This window comes from Hemiscyllium ocellatum, chromosome 13 (assembly GCF_020745735.1).
Source record: "Hemiscyllium ocellatum isolate sHemOce1 chromosome 13, sHemOce1.pat.X.cur, whole genome shotgun sequence".
NCBI classification, from domain to species: domain Eukaryota; kingdom Metazoa; phylum Chordata; class Chondrichthyes; order Orectolobiformes; family Hemiscylliidae; genus Hemiscyllium; species Hemiscyllium ocellatum.
The window spans coordinates 44,841,196-44,864,746 of record NC_083413.1 but is presented as its reverse complement, the minus strand read 5'-3'; the positions used below and the strand labels follow the sequence as shown (position 1 = coordinate 44,864,746).

Genomic DNA, 23,551 nt, shown 5'->3' with positions numbered 1-23,551 from the left:
ACAGAATAAGTGTGAGGGTAGGGAGCAGGGGTAAGTGGATGAGTGTCTAGGCTGTTTGTTCCAACTTAGTGGTTTGGAGGGGATATGCATTGAATCCATATTGGTTGGGTTCCTGAAGGAGGGTAGTGGTTTTCAGGGCGGGGGTTTTGGAGGGGCTGGTACAAGCTTCATGCCCAGTAGATTGGATTGAATTGGGGAATGTTATGTCAGGTCTGCATGTAGTTGGAGGGATTAATTGCTGACCTGCATGGTCATTTTAACAGTTATTTAGGAGGTAGATTTTAAATCATCGGATTTTTGCTTGGCTAACTATTAAGCTTAAGTGAGTTGGGACCCTCTGCATTTTCTGACATTAGAGGTTATTATGAGGTGCTGTAGACACTGCAATCACAGCAGAATTTTCAGTTTCCCCGGTAATTCCCTTTGCGTTAGCTATGTCTGGTCTTTTACATAGTTCTGAACTGCAACTCTAGACTGTACAGCTGTGGTGACTTTCTGACCATTGGAATATCTAAGTCAAATTGAAGACCATAACTGGGAACAGGTAGATGTAATAGGTTTTTGAGTAAGGTGTGATTAGGAAAATATCAAAAGGAAGTTTTATGGTGAGGTGAAAATTGGGAGAATTTGAATGATAGAAATGTTCATAGACTCATAGAATACTTAATGGTGTGGAAGCAGGCAATTTGGCCCAACAAGTCCACACCGACCCTCCAAAAAGTAACCCACCCAGACCCATTACTACTCTACATTTATCCCTGACTAATGCACCTAGCCTGCACATCCCTGAACACAATGGGCAATTTAGCACAGCCAATTCACCTAACCTGCACATCGTGCATTGTGGGGGGAAACCAGAGCACCTGGAGGAAATTCACACAGACACAGGGAGAATGTGCACACTCCACACAGACAGTCGCCCAAGGCTGGAATCCAACTCAGGTCCCTGGCGCTGTGAGGTAGCAGTGCTAGCCACCGTGCCACCCACTGTTGTCTTCCAGATCCTAAGAGCAGGTATGCTACTGACTGAAAAAGAAGTGGAACAAGCAAAGAAAAGTGGAGCAGAGATTATGTTTTGAAGTTGTTGAACTTTTACTTAGTCTCGAAGGTTGTAAAGTGCCTAACTGAAAGATGTGTGGCTTTTCCTCCAGCTTTCATTAAGCTTCATTGGAACAGTGCTGTAGGCCTACTAACCTGCACCACCAACAAAGCAAACTTAAAGCCTGTGGTAGTTTTCAAAAATAGGACCATGCTGAAAATGAAACTCCCTACAGGATTTTGTGTACAACTCCATGACGTTGTATGAATAGATGAGGATGGAGACAAGCTATGCATTGAAAAGGTGTGGAATAATTATTTCAGTAGACACTAAACAATATTCTAGATTAGAGTGGTGCTGGAAAAGCACAGCAGTTCAGGCAGCATCCGAGGAGCAGGAAAATTGACATTTCAGGCAAAAGCCCTTCATCAGGATCCGAAATGGCAATTTTCCTGCTCCTCGGCTGCTGCCTGAACTGCTGTGTTTTTCCAGCACCACTCTAATCTAGAATCTGGTTTCTATCACTGCAGTCCTTGTTTTTACCACTGTAAACAATATATCTTATTCATGGGACATACAACAGCAAAATACTGTTAATTTATTAATATTATTTAAATGAGGAAAGACTGTTAAAAAGCTGCAGCACAGAGGGGTCTGGGGATCCTAGTGCATGGATCGCAACAAGTTAGCGTCCAGGTTAAGTGGGAATGGGGAAGGCAAATGGAATGTTTGCTTTTATTTCAAGGGAATGGAGTATAAAAATATGGAGGTTTTGCTGAAATTATGTAAGGCAGTAGTCAGAACACACTGGGAATACTGTGAACAATTTTCATGCCACCCTGAGGAAAGATATGTTAATGTTTGAACCAGTATAGAGAAGGTTCACCGGGTTTATCCCAGGTATAAAGGGATTTCTCTTATAACAAGAGGTTAAGCAGATTATTCTTGTATTCATCAGAGTTTAGCAGAATGAGAGGAAACCTTGTTGAGACATAAGATTCTTATGAGGTTGACCTGATAGCTGCGGAGAGGTTATTTCCTCTTGTGGGAAAGTCTAGAACCATAGACCATAATCATAAGTATATTCAAGGGTGAGATAGATTTCTAACTATTCTAATCTAATCACAGGTTATGGGGTTAAGGCAGGAAGGTGAAGTTGAGGATTATCAGATCAGCCATGATCTCATTGAATGGCAGAGCAGACTTACTGGGCTGAATGGTCCACTTCTGCTCCTATGTCTTATAGTCTGATAGATCCCATATGATTGATTGATATGAAGAGGCACTTACTAAAAACTAACATGTACATTGTAGTCAAACCAGGAGGTCTGACATCAAGATTTCAATCTTTGGATATCTGCCTCAACAAGCCTTTCAAGGATCATATTTGCACCAAATGAAATAGGTGGATGGTTGATGAAAAACCAAAAGAAGTCATAGAGATATACAGCATGGAAACAGACCCTTCGGTCCAACCTGTCCATGCCGACCAGATATCCCAACCCAATCTAGTCCCACCTGCCAGCACCCAGCCCATATCCCTCCAAACACTTCCTATTCATATATCCAGCCAAATGCCTCTTAAATGTTGCAATTGTACCAGCCTCCACCACATCCTCTGGCAGCTCATTCCATACATGTACCATCCTCTGCGTGAAAACGTTGCCCCTTAGGTCTCCTTTATATCTTTCTCCTCTCACCCTAAATCTATGCCCTCTAGTTCTGGACTCTGTGACCCCAGGGAAAAGACTTTGTCTATTTATCCTATCCATGCCCCTCAATTTTGTAAACATCTATAACATCACCTCTCAGCCTCCGACACTGCAGGGAAAACAGCCATAGGCTGTTCAGCCTCCTCCTGTAGCTCAGATCCTCCAACCCTGACAACATCCTTGTAGATCTTTTCTGAACCCTTTCAAGTTTCACAACATCTTTCCGATAGGAAGGAGACCAGGATTGTACGCAATATTCCAACAGTGGCCTAACCAACGTCCTGTACAGCCGCAACATGACCTCCCAACTCCTGTACTCAATACTCTGACCAATAAAGGAAAATTTCATCCTGCTTAATGTTTTGTATGGTTTCATCATCAAATCATAGGATGCTATTAGTGCCCAGACAGGCATTAGATCATCAAAGAAAATGTGGAGCATACAATTTAGTGGCTGGAAGGATGATGCTGAAACTAAAATGCCAGAGAAGAATGCTTACAATATTGCCTTAGCTGGGACTTGGAAAGAATTTTAGGAGCTCCTTGCATTCAATATAGAAGCAATGAATTTGATAGGCTTTAAAAACAATTGTTGTGTTTAGAGGTGTCATTGTAGCATTGAGTTATTCAATAAATAGTGCTACACAAAGTTAAAACGAATCACCAGTTTTTTTTCACACTTCAAATGTTGACCACCCATTCTGGTAGTTTATATCCAATAAATCAATCCTGTTTTTGTGTTTGTTTTTGCAAAGATCTTTTTAGGGCTTTAAAAGTCAACTCATAACATTTATGGTGGCTGTCCACCAGATCTGTTCAGGTCTGCATTCTTTGGACAAAGGGAGAAGATATAAGGGCTATATCAGAGACATGAGAGTAATCGTTTTATTTGTGACTAGAACCAGAGCATTGATGATGGAGATGAGAATATAATTAAGTATATCAGATGTTGCAGAAATGGTATGATGAATGGGATGGGTAGGTTGGTGGTAGGAGGAAAGTTTGGCTTTTGGTTGTGAGAAAATTGGTGAAATTTAGTTTTTTCAGGGGGAGAGAATGGGATTCAGATTACATTTGGGTTAAGATTCTCAGTTCTATCAGCATTTAGAAAATCTATGCAATCGTATAGTAGTGTTGACAGGATCTATCACATTATAGAATTATGTCATAGAATCCCTACAGTGTGGAAACAGGCCATTCAGCTCAACAAGTCCTCACTGACTCTCGAAAGAACATTCCACCCAGATTCACCACCTACTCTATCCCAATAACCCTGCATTTCCTACAACTAATCCACCTAACCTACACATCCTTGGACACTATGAATAATTTAGCGTGGCCAATTTGTACATCTTTATGACTCTATAACTTGCATGTCTTTAGACTTAAGGGAGGAAACCAGAGCACCCGGAAGAAACCTACACTGACATAGGGAGAATGTGCCATCTTCACAGAGACAGCCACCCAAGGCTGGTGCTGTGAGGCAGCTGTGCTAACCACTGAGCCACCACGCTGCCCCTTTTTGAGTATGGTGAGGGAAACATGACCATCAATATGGAGCACCACTAAGATAGGGATTGGAGCTGAATGTATGAAAAGGAGCTCTCAGGATCTCTGCATTTGGGGACTACCAAATGTGGACTAAGTATTTAAAGTGTTTAAGGTGAGGCAATTCAGTGACTTGAATAATGCCCTAGAACACAGATTTGAATCTCGCTACAGACGGTGGTGGAATTTGAATCAAAACTATAACAGGAATTAAAAATCTAATGATGACCATAAAGTCATTGTTGATTGTCCATCTGGTTCGCTAATGTCCTTTTGAGACAGATATCAGTTTTTGTTCCTTGGTTTTGCCAGACCTGCAGTAATGTAATTGACTCTGAAATGTCCTCCTAACCGCTGCAGCATTTCAAAGGAATGAAACTGAATGGACCACCTGACGTCACTCTCTAAGCCTGTCAATCTGCAACATCCTCCTTACTAATATTTGGGACCTAGTCCAAAGTTGGGAGAGCTGACTCAATAACCTAGTCAAGCAACAGCTAGACACCATAATACTCATGAATCATATTTTACAGAAAATGTTGCAGACATCACTTCATCATTCCTGTCTCACTGGCATGACAAACCCAGTAGAAATGGTGGCTCAGTGTTATACAATTGGAAGCAAGTTGCTCTGGGAGTCCTTTATATTGATAGTAGAATCAATGTATCCTAAAAGTGTCATAGCATTAGATCAAACATGGGAAGGGAACTCTTACTAATTAACATATATCATAACTTAAAGATGATGAATCAGTACTCCTCCATGTTGAAGGAATCACAGAGTGGGAAGAATGCAGAATGTCCTCTGGGTAGGGGACTTTGATGTCTATCATTAAGAGTGGCTAAGCAATACTATTACTGACCAAACTCGTCCATTGCTAAAGACCATAGAGAGAAAAGCGTACTTGACCTCCTCACTAATTTGCATTTTGCAGGCACGTTTGTTCATGACATGACAGTATCGATAAGAATGACCATTGCATAGTACTTGTGAAGATGAAATAATCTTCAAATTAAAAACACCCTCCATTGTGTTAGATGGTACTACCACTGTACTAAATTGAATAGATTTCAAACAGATCTGACAGCTCAAGATCGGGCAGCCGTGAGGTGCTTAATGCCATCAGTAGCAGCAGATTTGTATTTTAACAATCTGCAACCTTATATCCCACGTGCCCCCAACTTTACTATTATCATCAAACCAGAAGATCATCCCTGGTTAAATGAAAAGTGTAGGAGGGCATGTTAGGTGCAACCTAGACATGCCTAAAAATGAGTTGATAACTGGTGAAGCTATAACACAGGACTAATTGTGTGCCAGATAAAACAAGCAGTAAGGGGCCAACAGAACTAGGTGGTTCCACAACTAATGAATCAAATCCCAGTTGTGAATGAGTGGCCAATTTAAGGAACTTATTGGAGCAGGAGACTGTACAAATTTCATCCTGGAACTTCCTCCCTAACAGCATTGTGGGTGTACCTGCACCAAATATACTGCAGCTAATCTAGATTTCGACCCAGTGTTACATTGTTACCTTTTTGAGAACACTTGGTGCTATAACATATTCCTTCTATCTTCTAACTCTTAAAGATACAGTACACACCCACATCTTCATAACCCTAGTCTTGGGCAATAAATGCTTGCCCAACAGGTCAAACCCACATCCTATGAATGAATGATTTGGAGATGCCGGTGTTGGACTGGGGTGTACAAAGTTAAAAATCACACAACACCAGGTTATAGTCCAACAGGTTTAATTAGAAGCACACTAGCTTTCGGAGCGTCGCTCCTTCATCAGGTGGTAGTGATGAAGGAGCAACGCTCTGAAAGCTAGTGTGCTTCCTATGAATGAATGAATTTTAAAAATATAATACCTGAGCATTATGCTTAAGAGGTTTGAGAAGTTCAGAATAGGTCAATGATGTGCCTGCAGCATCTCAGAAGCAAAATCGCATGAACAGTTGGGTCACCTGCAAATACTTGTGTAGTAGAATAGCATAAGGGTAGAAACATGTGGGTGAATACAGCCTTGATTTCAACATTTTAGTGGAATGTGTGTTATATTGACAAACATAACCATAAAGTGTCTCATGAAGAATATGCACAATTCTGTATAAATGTTACTTGAACTCCAGATGCCTGACAGTTTAGGTTTTACAGGAATGTTAAATGGATGATTTCTGGGAAGTTGGTGATCTTATGTATTAATAGGAGGCAGAAGTTGTATGTAGAGATGACACAACACCAGGTTATATAGTCCAACTGGTTTAATTAGAAGCACACTAGCTTTCAGAGCGCCGCTCCTTCATCAGGTGGTTATGGAGGACACAATTGTAAGACACAGAATTTATAGTAAAAGTTTACAGTGTGATGTAACTGAAAATTTTCATTGAAAAATACCTTGATTGTTTGTAGAGTCTTTCATCTGTTCGAATACTATGATAGTTAAACTATAAATTCTGTGTCTTACAATTGGGTCCTCTACAACCACCTAACGAAGGAGTGACGCTCCGAAAGCTAGTGTGCTTCCAAATAAATCTGTTGGACGTTAACCTGGTGTTGTGTGATTTTTAACTTTGTACACTCCAGTCCAACACTGGCATCTCCAAATTATGTAGAGATGGGGTGTAAAGACAAAGGCTTCAGTCTTGCTGCCCCAAAATTCTTTATTATCCAATCTAAATGGCAACACAAGCATAAATAGAAACTGGAAAAGGCCATTTAGCCATGTCAGCCTGCACTACCTCACTGAGCTACCAACTCAGCTCCATCTTGTACTAACCCAATATCCTTTGATTCCATTTTATATCCAAAGATTCATTGACCTCTGTCAGCAACGAAGCATTGGTTGGTCTCTGCTGTTGAAAATGTGTTGCTGGTTAAAGCGCAGCAGGTCAGACAGCATCCAAGGAACAGAAAATTCGACGTTTCGGGCATAAGCCCTTCATCAGTTCTTTAACCAGCAACACATTTTCAGCTCTGATCTCCAGCTTCTGCAGACCTCACTTTTTACTGGTCTCTGCTGTTGCAAATTCTAAAGATTCATCATCTTTTTAGTGAAGCATTTTCTTCTCATCTTAGTTCTAAACACCCATTTCCTTATTTTGAGACTTTGTAGCCAGCGCCCAACATTCCCTAGCTGGGAAACATTTTCTCAGCATCTGCCTTGTGAATCCTGAAGTGATTGGAACAAAGTCAGTCAGGTGGACCTCATAGAATGAGTTCCCTGATTGGGGCTGTTAACCTCATCCAATCAGGGAGTCCTGGCTGACGATGTAAACAGGAGTTCTGCTCGCTCTAGAATCTGGCTCTGAGCTAGCTTGGTCAGTGTCATGTATTACCCAACTATAAGAAAAGGGCAGCTTGGTGATGGGATACCAGCCTTCTTGGAGCTAGTTCAGTGACGACAAGAGAAAAACACATCCCTGAAGAGATTCACTCACAAAGTAGTCTTTGAGTTGATGTAAGCATTTCTGGCATCTTCCTGCAATTTGGTAAGCTTGACTTGTTCGATTCTGCTGTCGAAGATTGGGCCCAGTATGTGGAAAGAATGCATTATTTTTCTGGGCAATTGACATTGGGGCAGACAAAAAACAATGAGGCATTCTCCTGACAGCTTGTGGACCCACAGCTTTTTTGCATATTAGGGATCAAACTTTTCCGGAGGGGCCAGATACTAAAATCTTTCAATAATTGTCAGATTTAGCTAAGGAATTATACAACCCAAACCTTCTGTAATTCTGAAATACTATCGGTTTTTCTCAGAATTCGAGAATCAAGGGAATCAGTGTTGGGAATTTTGACGAGGTTAAGAGGACTGGCAGAGGTATGTGAGTTTGGCTTAATCGTAAGGGAGGTGCTGAGAGACCGTTGTTATGTGGGATTTATGATGTAACCATGCAAAAGCACTTACTAGCTGAAGTCTACTTAGATTTCAAACAGATGCTACAACTGCCTTTGTCATTAGAAAATGAGGCAAGTAGAGTTTATGAATTACAGAAGTGGGTACCTTAGTCAGTCTGACTGAGCTTGGGAGGCACCACTTGAGTGAAGCCAATTGGATAGCCTCACTCAGGACAAATTGCAAACAGAGGGACTCTGGATCTGCCCACAATAAAACCCCCAAACCAAAGACAAACCTCGGTGTAATGGTTAAAACTTTCTTGAAGATCCAGTCTGGCAGGCTTTTGTAGTTGCTGCTAGAATGTGAACTCAAGAACAGCAAAAGAGATTAATTAGGCCTGAATTGAATAAGGAAACTCATAGGCCAGAATTGAAGAGAGTGCACACCTTGGAACGTCCATCCATAGCTGGTTTGGAATAGTTAAATTGCTTAGCAACGTGCAAATCAGAACCAATCAAAATATATGTTTGGTTAAATGGTCACTCAGTTTGAATGGAGATTGGTACTGATGTGGTTGTAGGAGTGACTGCCGAATCATTCTTTGCCAAAATTCACTCTAGACTCCAATCCTTAAGACTTTGGCCAACCTGGGAACCTATACTGGGGAACCCCTACAGATTAAGGGTAAAGCTTTGGTTCCAGTTTCTTATGACAAACACCTGGTTCAGTTACTACGGATTATAGTAATAGGCTGGGGCCCAGCTTGATGGGGTGAAATTGGTTGAAAAAGATTCAACTTCAACATTTTATGATTAGAAAATGGCTGCCTGAGTGAAGTACTAATTAACTATCTAGATGTTTTTCAGGAAGGTTTAGGGACTATCAAAGGGACCAAGACCACCTTACATGTTGATCAAGAAGCAATACCCTGATTCTGTAAAGCCTGCCTGTTGCCATTTACCTTACATGCAAAAGAAGAGGCAGAAATCAGAAGACTGGAAAGCGAAGGAATCATCAGATCAGTCTACTTTGTGGAATGGGCAGCACCAGTTGTGGCAATTGGGAAGCCCGATGGGTTGGTTTGTCTTTTGTGGGATTTCAATCAAATGCTTGAAAGCCACTTTTTGCAGTTGGATAAGTACACAGACTCTCACGGAAACAGCTTATATATGCAAAACTGGCAGGGGGGAGCTGTCCTTTTTGAAGCTGGACATGAGCCATGTGTACCTGCAGTTGCATTGAAATGAGGATTCCCAGAAGTATGCTGCAACTAATACCCATAGGGTTTGTACCAGTATATGTGACTGCCTTTTGGAGGAATCATCGACCTGTGCTATTTTCCAGCGGGATGATAGAAATCATTTTATGGGGTCTACCCTAGGTCGCTATTTATCTGGATGATTTGCTAATAACTGGAAAGACAACTCCAATAAAGAGCACTTAGAGAGCTTGGACATAGTGCTTATAGATTTCTCCAAGGCAGGTGTACACCTTAGGGAAAAATGTGTCCTACTTAGGCTACAGAGTCGAGAAGACTTGAGTTACACCTGTTGGATGATAAAGTGAGGATAATCAAAGGTGCCCCAGCTCCAACATCTGTACCGGAGCTTAGGTCTTTCCCTGTGTTGGTGAATTATTATGGAAAATTCATATGTAAATTGATCCCATCCTGGCATCCCCACACCTGCTATGTCGCTTTTAGGGAAGGGAAGAAGTATCTATTGTTGTCTAAGGTGTTGGTACTTTGCGATCCCAAATGAGATCCCATCTGGTGACCCAGTGGAGAGGCACACCCGATAGCTTATGCTTCCCAGACTTCCGCTGATGCCAGATGAAAATACACTCAGATTATATCTGGTCAGCATGCACAGGTTGGACCAAAGGGTGTTTCCATGCTGTACCTCTCTATGACTGTATAAAGAAGGAAGGTTTAGCAGTCATCTTTCTTTTTAACCATTATGGACATAAATTTGTGATAGTAACCGACCACAAATCCTTGCGAGGTCTACTCAAAGAGCACAGGTCCGTGCTGCCCACAGCTTCAGGTCAGAATCAGCAGTAGAATCTTATTCTAAGTGTGTACGATTACAAGATGAAATACCATCTGGGAGGCCAAGTAGCAAAAGCAGATGCTGGTGGTACTGCCATTAGAAGAGTCTGTTCTGATTTTAAGCTTTCTAGACACCCTTCTGGTCACTGCTGACAATATTGAACTGTGGACACAATAAAATCCCGTCCTGGCAAAACTAAAACAGCTGTGGTGATGAGGGAAACAAAAAGACAATCACAACCAGAATTGAAACCTTTCTGGATCCAGCAACAGGAGATCACTATAGAAGACGGCATATTACTATGGGGAGCAAGAATGATTGCACCAAGCAAAGCTCGCTGCCAGATACTGGCCAAACCCTTCCAGGGACCTCCAGTGGTTTCCAAAATGAAACTGTTATGTCTAGTGGCCAGGATTATATCCAGACATAACTGTGTTGGTGGGGCAGCACCCAGAGTGTCAACATAAATTATGACCAGCAACTCCCCTGCATTCATGGGAATGGCTGGGTAAACCCTGCTTTTGGTTATACGTCAATTATGCTGGGTCTTTCATGGGCTCAGTGTCCGTAATCATTTTGGACGCCCAATCAAAGAGGTTGAACCTGCTTAGGGTTCACTTGTCATACACTGGACAATAACTGAAAAGCTGCGAGCATCTTTTGCAATACATGGACTCCTGGAAATGTTAGTTACAGACAACAGGTGGTCACTTAACGGCAGGGAACTTGAGTATTTCCTAAACTTGAATGGCATTCGAAATATAAAGACAGCTCTCTACCATCCATCATTCAATGGTCTGGCAAAAAGAGCAGTCCAAACTTTGAAGATAGGCTTAAAGAAACAACCTACAGGTTGACTTGATCCAAAACTGTCTCAGTTCCAGTTTGATTATAGGACTACCCTTCACACAACTACAGCGATAGCTCCAGCAGAGTTGCTATTGAGGAGAAGACTCCACACCAGGTTAAATGTAATCTTCCTGGAGCAGGCAGGCAGGTAAAATGGCATCAGACATGTCAGTGCTGGATGCAAGACTCCTCTAAGTGAGAGAGGCAGTTTACTTTAGCGGACGGAGTTGTGGAATCATGGGAATGGTCCTGCATGCGAAAGAGGCACGATCGACGCAAGGAAACGTCCCGTGACATACAATGTTCGGGCAGGGGAGGTGGTCTTGAACAAGCACATGGGCCATCTAAAAGCTACAACTTCTTCAATGGGGCAGGAGCAAAATATATCCAGTCCCTCAGAAAACCCAGCAAGGCTTTCAGAGGCTGTGGGTTCTTCCCTGCCACCTCGTGTCAAAGAAACCTCTGAGGATGAGGTGGACATGGCGAATGTCGCAGCTTCAATACTTCTTCTGAAATGCTTTGGATGCAAGAGGTGGTCTGTGGTCTGGTCCATGCCAGTATCCAAGGCAGAGTCAGAGGACCCACATCTAGTGTGAAAGCCCTCCACCCCCCGGAAGAAGGTTTAGGAAAAAGAACAGGCCAGTGTCCCTTAGAGGGAGGGATGTACTGATTGGAATGAGCTCAGCCAGGTGGATCTCATTGAATATGAGTTCCCTGATTCGGGCTGTTAATCTGGCTGACAGATATAAACAGGAGTGTTAGAGGTTCTGCTCACTCTAGGATCCAGCTTTGAGCGAGTTGCGTCAGTATAATGTTTTATGCACCTACAAATAAAGGGTGACTTGGTGCCAGGATACTGCCCTTGTGGACTTACTTCAAATCCTTTTAAGAAGTTTTGTAGTTTCAACTGCATCACTTTCATTTATTCTAAATTTTGGGAATATAACCAGAATTGTAGTAGGGCACTTCTCTTATCACAGGCAATAGTCTAGTGAACACTAAAGCAAAATACTGGAAATGCATTTAAAAAAAAAGAAGGCTGTAAATAATCAGCACCTCCTGTAGTGAAGGAGAAGGAAACTAGCCAGGATTTTATAGGGCTCTTGGGGGCATGTTCTGAGGTCAGTAAAGCTTACATAGAACAGTTCAGAACAGTACATGCCCTTCGGCCCACGATATTGTGCCTAGCGTTTATCTTAATCTAAGATCAACGTAATCTACACACCCCTCAATTTATTGTCATCCATATGCTTGTCCAGTAGTCGCTTAAGTGTCCCTAATGTCTCTGACTCTACTACTACTGCTGACGGTGCATTCCACGCCCTGACCACTCTTTGCATAAAGAACCTACCTCTGACATCTTCCCTATACCTTCCTCCAATAACCTTAAAATTATGGCACCTCATGACAGCCATTTCTGCCCTGGGGAAAAGTCTCTGGCTACCTACCTTATCTATGCCTCTCAATATCTTGTACACCTCGATCAAGTCACCTCTCTTCCTCCTCCTCTCTGGTGTGAAAAGCCCAGCTTAACCAACCTCTCTTCATAAGACAAGCCCTCCAATCCAGACAGCATCCTGGTAACTCTACTCTGCATCCTGTCTAAAGCATCTACAACCTTCATATAATGAGGTGACCAGAACTGGATACAATATTTTAAGTATGGTCTAACCAGGGTTTTATAGAGCTACAGCAAAACCTTGTGGTTCTTAACCTCATACCCCCGTTAATGAAAACCAAAACACCATACACCTTCTTAGCAACCATCTCAACTTGGGTGATAACTTTGAGGGATCTATTTACATGGACCCCAAGATCCCATTTTCCTCCGCACTGCCAAGAATCCTGTCTTTAACCCTATAGCTGGCATTCAAATTTGACCTTCCAAAATGAATCCCTTCACATTTATCCAGGTTGAACTCCATCTGCCACTTCTCAGCCCAGCTCTGCATCCTCTCAATGTCTTGTTGTAGCCTGTAACAGCCCTCGACATTATCCACAACACCACCGACCCTTGTGTCATCGGCAAACGTACTCACCCACCCTTCCACGTCTTCATCCAAGTCATTTATAAAAACTACAAAAAGCGAAGGCCCAAGCTGAAACTTGCATTGGATAGTATGAGACCCACAGGTGGCCAAATAAAGATTGTTGGAATCCCTCACACCCCTGCTGCTGGTATACAAGTATATTAATCAGATTGGGAGACCACTAACAATACTTCGATGGTTTTCCTGTGGGCTTGTTCAAGGGCCCTTTCAAGCAGACACCCTGTGGCACATGGATGTCCTTGTCCTGCTGAAACATATCCACTTATCAGGTTGTGCTTGATTGGCCCTGGAAATTCCAATCTGGCATATCTGGGGGCTCTTCCATCATGTTTGACCTGATTAAAGGGCATTCACCTCCCACCTATTCCCCAGCCTGCAAAATGCTAATTTTGTAGAAAGGCATCAAGTCCTGAGCAGTGGCCAGTCACTCCCAGTGGTGTTACTGGAACGAAAACTGCAAGCCTTCCTGCTGAACATGAATCTACTTGAGCCTTCCATGATTACCCAAGGCTGAGGTTGCCTCAGTTTTTGTCATCCTATACAATCTCAGCCAGAATTGATATTTTCGTTCATTGGCCTTTCACCCTGTATTGAATCTTTGTTGCATTCTCTGCAGGGCCACTACATACTTTCTTATCTAAAGACAGAGTACTTCTGATATGCGATCATGAATGCCTAGTGTCATTGTACCAAGATTTCTGTACCATTACCTGAGTAACAAAAGCTAACATATCGTTTATTTTTCCTCATTGCTTGTGGAATGTTAAGTTCCGAGGATTCATGTACATGGACACTCAGGTTCATCTGAATGCAGCATTTATCAGTTTCTCATCATTAAAAAAAGTTTTGCTTTTTTTTAAATATTTACTACTAAGAAAATATTTTCGTATAGCATCACATTGTATTCTACTTTGTATATTCATACTCATTCAGTAAACCTGCTGACTGTGCACCCTTATTACAGTCTTCTTGCATCCTTCTCACTCCTTACTTTTCTACCTAACTTCACAAAGACAATTCAGGGATCTAGAGAAACAGTGGCGAGGTAGAGCTAGGGAGGGGTGACCTTATAGAGTCTAATACAATCATGAGGGTAATGGATAGGATAAGTAGACAAAGTCTTTTCCCTGGGGTGGGAGAGTCCATAACTAGAGGGCATAGGTTTAGAGTGAGAGGGGAAAGATATAAAAGAGACCTAAGGGGCAACTTTTTCATACACAAGGTGGTACATGTATGGAATGAACTGCCAGAGGAAGTGGTGGAGGCTAGTACAATTGCACCAGTTAAAAGGCATCTGGATGGGTACATGAATAGGAAGGGTTTGGACAGATATGGGCCAGGTACTGGCAGATAGGACTAGATTGGGATATCTGGTCGACATGGACAATTTGGCTCGAAGGGTCTGTTTTCATGCTGTACATCTCTATGACTCTATGACTGTATTCTTACCAAAAATGCAGAAATTCTTCCTGAGAGGGAAGGAGAGAAGTATACAATAGAATTGTACCAAAAATATATCCTTATGTAATTCCAGAGCAAAGATGTGAGAGTGGAAAGAAAAGTTATTTTTGGATATCAATCAGCATGGTTGAGTAGATGTGGAACCAAATGAGGTAGTACCACTCAGCTCAATATGGAAGTAAGGCACAGGAGAAGGATAATGTGATCAACTGGGCTTGCATAGAGGCTTAAAGCAGTGACTTGTTCCCACTGTGACTCCACATTGAGACATGAAAAAAATCACTCGCCATTTTGACTTGAAAATATATTGTTGTTCTTTCAGTGTCACTGGGTGAAAAACTTGGTATTCCCTCCCTAACAGTATCGTAGGTATACTTGCACATCGTTCTGCAAGAGCATATGTTTTGTTACAGCAAATTCGCAACAATGCAATTGACGAATTGGGGACACTGTTTCTAAAGTGCGCACTTTTAAAACGTGTTGTGTGGAACGTGATTACATCGCCAACACTTAAAGTGTTGTTTCTAAAGTGCGATCTTTCTATTACACAAGGTTGTGCAAGAATGTAACCATTGCATTATGGAACTACTGTACATAACTGACTGCAGTTCAAGAATGCAACTCATCACCAGCTTCTCAAGGTCAATTAGGGATGGCCAATAAATGAAGCCCCAAAAGCATGCCCACATCCCATGATCAAATAATTTTTTACAAGTTGCAATCCCTCTGAGAACTGTAAGAGTGGAATCAAGTTAGCTAGAGGAGGAACAAAGATGTTCTAACTTGGTGAGAGCTCCATGGCTCCCAGTGCTATCTCCAAGCTCAGTCATGTGACAGATGCAAACCCTGATTTTTAAATTTAAACATGTAATTGTAGGAAGATTGGTATTACTTTTGGAAAGTGTTCAAAGACTTTGAAAAGGAAAGTGAGATTAGCAATAAAGTTGTAGGTTTTCAAGAACAACAGGGTTAAGTGTGGGTATTTTGAGCAGAGTGATTATAGCAGTTTTGAAAAAGAAGGCAACAGTACCTGACAACAGTAATCAATTTGTGGTGTAAATCAGTATGGGGCTTGGGAGAGTAGTTACTTAGCTAGCTGTTATTATATACAGTGCCAAAAGTATAGAAGGTGGTTTGCACATATATGATGAGCTCTGAAAAGGCTTCAGTGAAGTTGGAAAGAGAAATTTGAAAGATTCAGCTAAAGCATAGAGCTAACATGAGGGCAATAAATTTATATGATGTGCAAAATGTATTTAAATTTGCAAGTATATTATTTTAATTGTCTTTTGAAAACTGAAAAACATAGCACGTTGATTCTGTATTAAAAAAACTTTAAGGTATTCAAATATTTAAATAATTTTGAAAGAAGTAGTCAGTGTCTTCAGCATTACCCGATCAGAATCAATGAGCTATAAAGTCATCAGAAATTTTGCGTTCTGGTTTATATTTAAAACATGACATGCATTTGCAGAAGACAGGCAACCAGTTTTCTTCATTTGAGCTTACACAATAATGGAAACTTTAGGTAGTGTTTGCTGATATTACATGTCCACGTGGTGCATTGAACAGCTGCTACAGACAGTGAGTACCAGGCAATGTCAGAAACTAATGTTTTGTGAAATCAGAGAAGTGTTTGGACTACATCCCTTTTGTTGTGTTCAGCTGCCATTTAAGACTGAAGATTATTAGTAGATCAACTTGAGTAGATGTGAATGTATACTCAGTCGTCATTATCCATTGATTTGCTACCCATGGATTTATGTACTTGCGAGGTCTGCTCCCTACCTTCATCTTTTATTTTTTTTATTGCCCTCCATAAACCAATCGCGCACAGCTTTGTGGGAGAACATCTTTTTGTTCCCTAGATGAAGTCCATGCAACCAATCCCTCATGGATAATGGGGACTGACTGTATTAAAGAATACCTGTAACATGAAAACTTTGAATTGTTCAACATTCTTATTCATTTCTTTTTTAATCTACATTTTTTAATGTAGGATTAAACTGTTATAGGATCGAGTGGAATGTAATTTTAAGTAGCCTCAGAATCCTTCTCTTCTTTTACATTGTCACCTGTGGCATTGCTCTTCCCTTTCTCTTCAAGCTTTTCCATCCTTAAATAGTTCATACTTTTTAAATTCAGGGACGGTTCATATTGTTAAACTGAACTGTTGGGTCACACAAGGAGTCGTAACTATAACCTTCAGGTGAAGCAGGATTACAAAGGCTAAGTGAACTAAATCAGGATTGAGGCAAGAAGGCAGTTATTATTTTTGGATTTGTATTTTTCATTACAACCAGTCTGGAAGATATTCATTGTCCTTTCAGTTCTGGTGAAAGATGCACCTTTGAATACCCTGCTGTGTATCTCTATTTTTTGGCCTTTACCATTTGTGACTTCTCTTTTCTATTTTATTGTGAATTATGATTCCTAATTGGAAATTTTCTACTTGAGTTATTGTTTCTCTTCAGTCCTGAAACTAAATGTTGTAGTTAGTCAATTAAAATTGAGCATCTTCTGTTTTCTCTTTGCAGCAAGTCCTGTTTTTAAATTTCAATTTCTGTTCAATTTCTTCATTACCTCACTGAAATTCTGGAGATTGCTAATTATGAAAAGTAATTAATCAAAGCAATGCCTATGAAGCAAAGGAAACGAAATGTGAGAACTTGAAGCCATTTTCGTTGAATATGATTTTCCCTTCCATTGTCTCATGCCGCTACCAATGTTGAAAAGGGATGGCTACTTTTGTTGGATTATTTATTTCTTAAGGACTCTCTGAGGCAGAACATGATGGGCCTTAAATTAAATCTGTAGTCTAGAACAGATGTAGTTTAAGATGTTGCCTTGTCAGAATCATTGAACCATATGCAAATAATGGCTGCCAGGCAAATGGAATGAGGCTGATTAATGATTGGATTCTCTGCTTGTTATTTTAAAAGAGGCATTTTGGTGCGACATTTTGGTGGATAATGCTTCAATTAACAACTTTTTCATTATTACAACCACTTGTTGAAAGTTGTTGTTGTTTTTCAGAATTACTAATAAAAAATGAAATTTTCACATGTCGCTGAAGAGCCCTCATGCAGCATGTTCCAAACCCACAACCACTGCAATCCAAAGAGCAAAGGAGGCCCATATATGGCAACTCCACCTGCAAGTTCACCTCCAAGCCACTTACTGTTCTTGCTTGGAAATACATCATTGTTCCTTCAGTCGCTGGGTCATTATTCTGGAACTCCCTTCGTGGTGACATTGGATTGCAATGGTTCAAGAAGGCAGCTCACCAGCATCTTCTCAGGGACAACTAGGGATGGGCAATAAAGCATGAGTAACTTGAATCTTTAAGAATCTGAGGTTTACCAAGGAGATCGTCACAAATATTTGTAGCTATATAGGATTAAGTGTCAGAGCTGGCAGCATAGCCAGATTGCATTGTCTTTGTAGTCAAGATTGCAACAGCACTTAATTTTTATGCCACTGGAAATACTGAGACTGCAACGCATGAGAGGAGTCAGAGGCCAAATCTAATGTTTGTTTTTGGCAAAGTGCAGCTTTGTTGATGTTCGTGGAGGAGTTCTTGCTGTATCTTACCAAATATAGCTCATAAACTATGAATCCCACCTTTCTGGTGCTGCCTTGCCTGATTCTAGCTCATCTTCTCGTTTCTCATTCTGGAAAAACATGTCACATGAAACTCTAGCATGCCTAGCACCCATACCTTATTTAAAAGAGTGCTTTACGTGTTGATAAGCATGAGCGTTCTGAAGCTACCCTGCTCAGTGACGGACATTCATTCAAAAGTTGTTGGAGAAGGGAAAAATGGCACTAAAATTCTCCAACTGATACTGAAGGTCCTGGTGAATGAGGTGGTGCAGAGGTGGAGAATCCTTTTCCCAGATGACCAGCTGAGGAGGCCACACCATCAGATCCCCGGAGCTGAGCCAAGGTTGCCACTCAGTTCCGTGCAATGTCCATAGCCTGGAGGAATGGCTAGCAATGCCGTAAGAAGGTCAGTGGCCTTCACCACTCCACTTGGGGAAGTGCCACATTCTTCACTCTGCCAGCTCACACTTACTCTGTTTGCCACTGCACCTAACTCCCACCAAGGTTCATGTTTTGCTGTTCTTACTATTGTATTCAACATTGTGTGTCACTCGCTCTCAACTTTCTTGTATGACATCTGCGTTGCCTCATCACTCACCTAAGACACCTAATCAATTTTCAAACCCTTGTACCAGCACTTGTGTCACCAATTTTCATCTCACTCAATCTCTCCCTTTCTCTGATTCCGGAAGAAACCGCCCACAATTGGGCATAAAGGGTCTAGAGGGGTGTCCATCATCAATCTCCTCACCCACCATGGAGAGAATCCTGCCCCTTGTAGGAAAGGATTGGGACCACATGTCCGGCAGCTGAGTATCATTCTTCATTCGACTGCAACTTTCACAATAACACTGCTGTCAGCGTCTATCATTGCACACTGCTTCTAACTATTGACTGTGATTCTTCTCTCCTTTGTGTCTTGCAGGATTTTCATGGTCCTGGTAGAGTAAGGGGCTGCTCTGCCAGAAGTCATCTCCTTGAACTATGCAGAAGAGGTTTGAAGTCTGGGAGGAAGAATTGGCAAGGCAGCCTCCTATACCTTTCCCCTCTCCAGCTCAAATACTGACACACCTCATTGGGAACGCCATGTTTAAAAAATTCTGGGAGCACAAGTTGTTATGTACCCTACTGCGACAGCTCCTCAGTAGGCTGAGGAAGACACACCCAAGGCCACTAGGAACTTCATCCAATGGCATAGGAAGGAACAGGAGCAGCAGACAAATATGTGGGTGGCAGTGGCAAGAAGTCATAGAATTGTGGCTATGCTATGGAAATACATCTGCTTCAAGCTTGCAATCTCTGGCTGCATCCATGGACAGATTAGTAGCTGCCATGGAGAGTCAGTTCCAACCTCCACGCTGTCTGCCGGAGATTGCACTCACTAGCATTGCATTGGTCCTCAGGGAACAGCGGGGTGGGAGCCTGGCACACATTTCAGGTGCTCCTACCACAAAACGAGACTGGATTTTGCCAGGAGGTACCCAGCCAGCTGTGGAACTACATATAGGCTCCAGAAGTCTTCTGAAGAACACTCCAGATTTGGTCATGTCATGCACACTACCTCTACCCTGCCTGACTCTTTCTCAACCCATGGAAGTTCAAACAGAGGAAGGTTCTTTTACTTTTGGCAAGTCTGGGTCTTCCAGGCACTGTAATCTTCCACGTTGCATGGTGAAACTTCCAAAGCCATTAGACTTCACTACTAGGGTGTAGACAGGAAAACTGAGCAGATCATGATCTTACTAAAGGCTCAAAGGACAAAATGACTTACCCTTCTAAGTCATCTTTTCCTATGTGACAAAGAATACCCTGATGTCATTGCTCATGACTTCCCCAAGAATCCATCGGGCACCAGCTGAGACGAAAACAGAAAGTGCTGGAGAAACTCAGCTGTTCTGGCAGTATCTTTTGCATGAAACACAGTTAACATTTCAAGTCCAGTGACCCTTCGTCACCTAATCAGAGGCAATCTGCCACCAAGAATTTAATGAACAAACAATTTAGGTCTTAGATTTAGATACCCTGACCGCACCAAAAAGGAATGCTAGGTGCCATCTAAATGAAGAGCACTTTTGAGGCATGTCCTCTACCATTAGACTGGTAGACAATGTCGTATGCATTCTTTTTCGAGACTGAAGACCCACTGGAAAATTCACTTCTCTCATTCATTTCAAAGGCTTTCCTTTAAAAGATCACAGTCAAAATGACCACTAGTTCCACCATTTTCCTGTTATCATTTTCTGTCTTTTACCTGCAATCAAAGTAATCGGGGAAAAAATGACAGCCAGCAAATATGAAACTTCTTTGCACTGATGTTTAACCTTAACGGCTATTTTTTTGCTTTCTAATCAGTCTGTTCAGAGATGTTATTACACACTTCTGGAGCAGGTGGGACTTCAATGTGGGGTTCCTGGTCTAGGAATAGGGACAATACTACTATGCCACAAGAACCTTAATAGTTGTACTGTAAATTCTCTTCCTACTCTGGTGCAGCTGCGAAGTGCAACCTCAGTGATAGGTGAGTTGGATGGCTGCTGAAATTCTGAATATAACCGCTTAATAGTCTCCCTAAACCTAAAATGTTTTGGGTCATGATGATTCTGAATATAACTGCTTAATAGTCTCCCTAAACCTAAAATGTTTTGGGTCATGATGATTCTGCCTTAGACTGTATCATCTCCGCATAGATTGAACAGTCTAGGAAGGGTAACAGACAGAGCAGGGCAGTGATCACTTGGTGGGGAGGAAAAAAATAATGCTGGCGTTCAGAGATAAATCAGAGGGTTCCTTCTGAGTTTTACTACACTATCGTCAAAGTCTTTGTTCAGTTAATTCAGGGATCAGAAAACTGTCATGGTGGTTGCATAAGTTTCCATTTCTGTACTTTGTTGTTTTATAGAAATCACAGTAACTGTAAAGTGCAAAGTAAAGCTCTGACCTTGATTGACATTTTGTATTAACCTGAAATTGACCAGTCTTCTGGTTTCTGGCTGTGTCAAATCACAAACCAAGCCAGAAGTGCACTCTTAAAACCTTAGTCAGAGCCCATAATTGTTGAAGCAGGTTATCCATTGAACCAAGTGTTTAATTTGTCTCCTACATTATCCTGCTTCTGAAAGTTGGTTCTGTGGTCTCCTAAATTATTCGATTGATGTGTACAATTGGTTTGCAATCATGTCCTCTCTAGCCCAGAAAGATTCCATGTGTGGTGTCTCTTCCATCTGGATGTTACTGCTCATATGTGCTTTGTGCACCATAGTGCCCATCTAGCTCCAGTTTGTACAATTCAACAAATGACACAATTCTGTCCCTCCCCTAACAACCTTAGAACTTTTGGTCTTTACATCAGAATAGTGTCCTCAGGGTTTCCCTTTCTAACAACACATGAATATAACCTTTTGATTATGTTTAGAAATAGCACTATTTATTTCTTTTGTTCATTTAATTTTATATTTTTAAGTGAAACATATTACTGATGAAAATGTAACTTTCCAAGGACATGTTACAATTGGTGAACCTCAAACAATGAGAATTAATTTTCAAATCATTGAAATAGTCTGCTCCTCACTTGGAGTATAGCTCTACCTCCCTCAGCCCCCTTCTAAAACTAGAACTTGCAATTCGTCATCACATAACCATATACAGAATGTCACTGTGCAATTAGGCTGTTGTCCTTTTTCTTTATAACCGAATTTGCTTTTATTGAAAGTTGTGATTATGCTTAATAAATGCCATTTTATTATCATCTGAACAATTATAACTGTATTGTAGTTCTTAATGTGTAACATTTTACCAGTGGGAAGTTTGAACGTCTTTATTAAAATCTGAAATCTTGAACAAAAATAATTAAAGTAAAACTCATATTTTACTATTTATATTGGTTGTTTCTAAAACCTGTTAGATCTTAAAACTATTATGTTAAAAATAACAAATTATATTGGAAAATTTGATCCTGTGTAAGCAGTTTGTTTCAAGAACAGTACTAATGAGATTTTTTTCAAGAAAAATTAGATAACTTGATATACTCAGCTGCTGTTTACTTAACAATTCTAATTCATCAGTAACTGGATGAATCTGCGTGATGCAGAAACAGGGAAAGTTTTATGGCAAGGCACAGAAGATCTCTCGTTACCTGGAGTGGAGCATGAAGGTACTTTTAATCATATGTTTCCTATCCAAGTGAACTGATTAGTGTCGATATTGCAAGTGGAAAATCTAGACTGCGATTTAAATCAGAAACATGGTGAGTTGCAGTGGAAGCCTAAGGACTGGGAACAATCTAGAATTCAACAAAAGACAATAAAAAGATTGATCAGCAAGGGGAAAATAAAGCATGAGCGGAAACTTGCAAGGAACATAAAAAAAGACTAAAAGCTTCGAAAAATGTAAAGAAGAAAAGATTAGTGAAGACAAATGTAAGTCCTTTACGGTCAGAAATGGGTTAAATTATAATGGGGAACAAAGAATTGGCTGAAGAATTGAATACAGTTTGTTCTCCCTTCACAAAAAGAGAACACAGATAATTTCCTGGAAAGTTTAGGGAACCAGAGGTCTTGTGTGACAGAGGAATTGAAGAAAATCAGTATTAGTGAAAAAAAGGTGCTAGACAAGTTAATGGGGTTAAAGGCTGACAAATCCCCAAAGCCTGACAACCTGTACCCCACAATACTAAAGGAAGTGCCCTCGAAATACTTGAGGTATTGGTTGCCACCTTTACAAAAATCTACAAGCTCTGGAGCAGAGTCGACTATAACAAATTTAACCTCACTATTTTAAAAAGGAAGAGACTGTGAAAAAAAAAGAGAATTACACACCAGTTAACCTAGTTGATGATAAGGAAATTATGCTTAATAAATCTACTGAGGAGTTTTGCGGATGTAGCTGGAAAAATAGATCAGGAGAACCAGTGGATGTGGTATGTTTGGATTTCAAGAAGACTTGATCAGTTTCTACATAAAAAGCTACTGGATACACTTAACACACACTGGAATTGGGGATAATGTACTGACATGGATTGAGAATAGGTTCTCACAGACAGGAAGCAGTGTGGGATGAAATGTGTCTACTTCTGGGTGGTAGACAACGACAAGTGGTTTACTGCAGGGGTTAGTGCTTAGGTTGCAGCTATTCATGATATAACTAAATAATTTGGATGAGGGAACCAAATGCAGTATTTCCAATTTTGCTGAACATTCAAAACTAGGTGGGATTTTGAGTTGAGGAGGTAATGAGTAATATGGACAAGTTGAGTGGATAGGCAAAAATGGTACATGCAGTATAACATGGCTAAATGTGAAGTTATACACTGGTTTGAAAAACAAAAAACAGTATTGTTTAAATGTTAATTTGTTGAGGAATGTGGTTGTACAAAGACATCTAGGTACACTTG

At 41.0% G+C, this 23,551-nt stretch overlaps 1 protein-coding gene across 1 annotated transcript in view; it reads left to right on the top strand.

Annotated features, from left to right (window-relative positions):
* pde6d (phosphodiesterase 6D, cGMP-specific, rod, delta) overlaps window positions 1–23,551 on the top strand; it is a 64,521-nt gene that overhangs the window by 5,726 nt on the left and 35,244 nt on the right. The window contains exon 2 of the mRNA XM_060834798.1: window positions 22,224–22,312. Within this exon, the coding sequence (XP_060690781.1) occupies window positions 22,224–22,312 (89 nt within the window). The remainder of the gene's footprint in view (window positions 1–22,223; window positions 22,313–23,551) is intronic.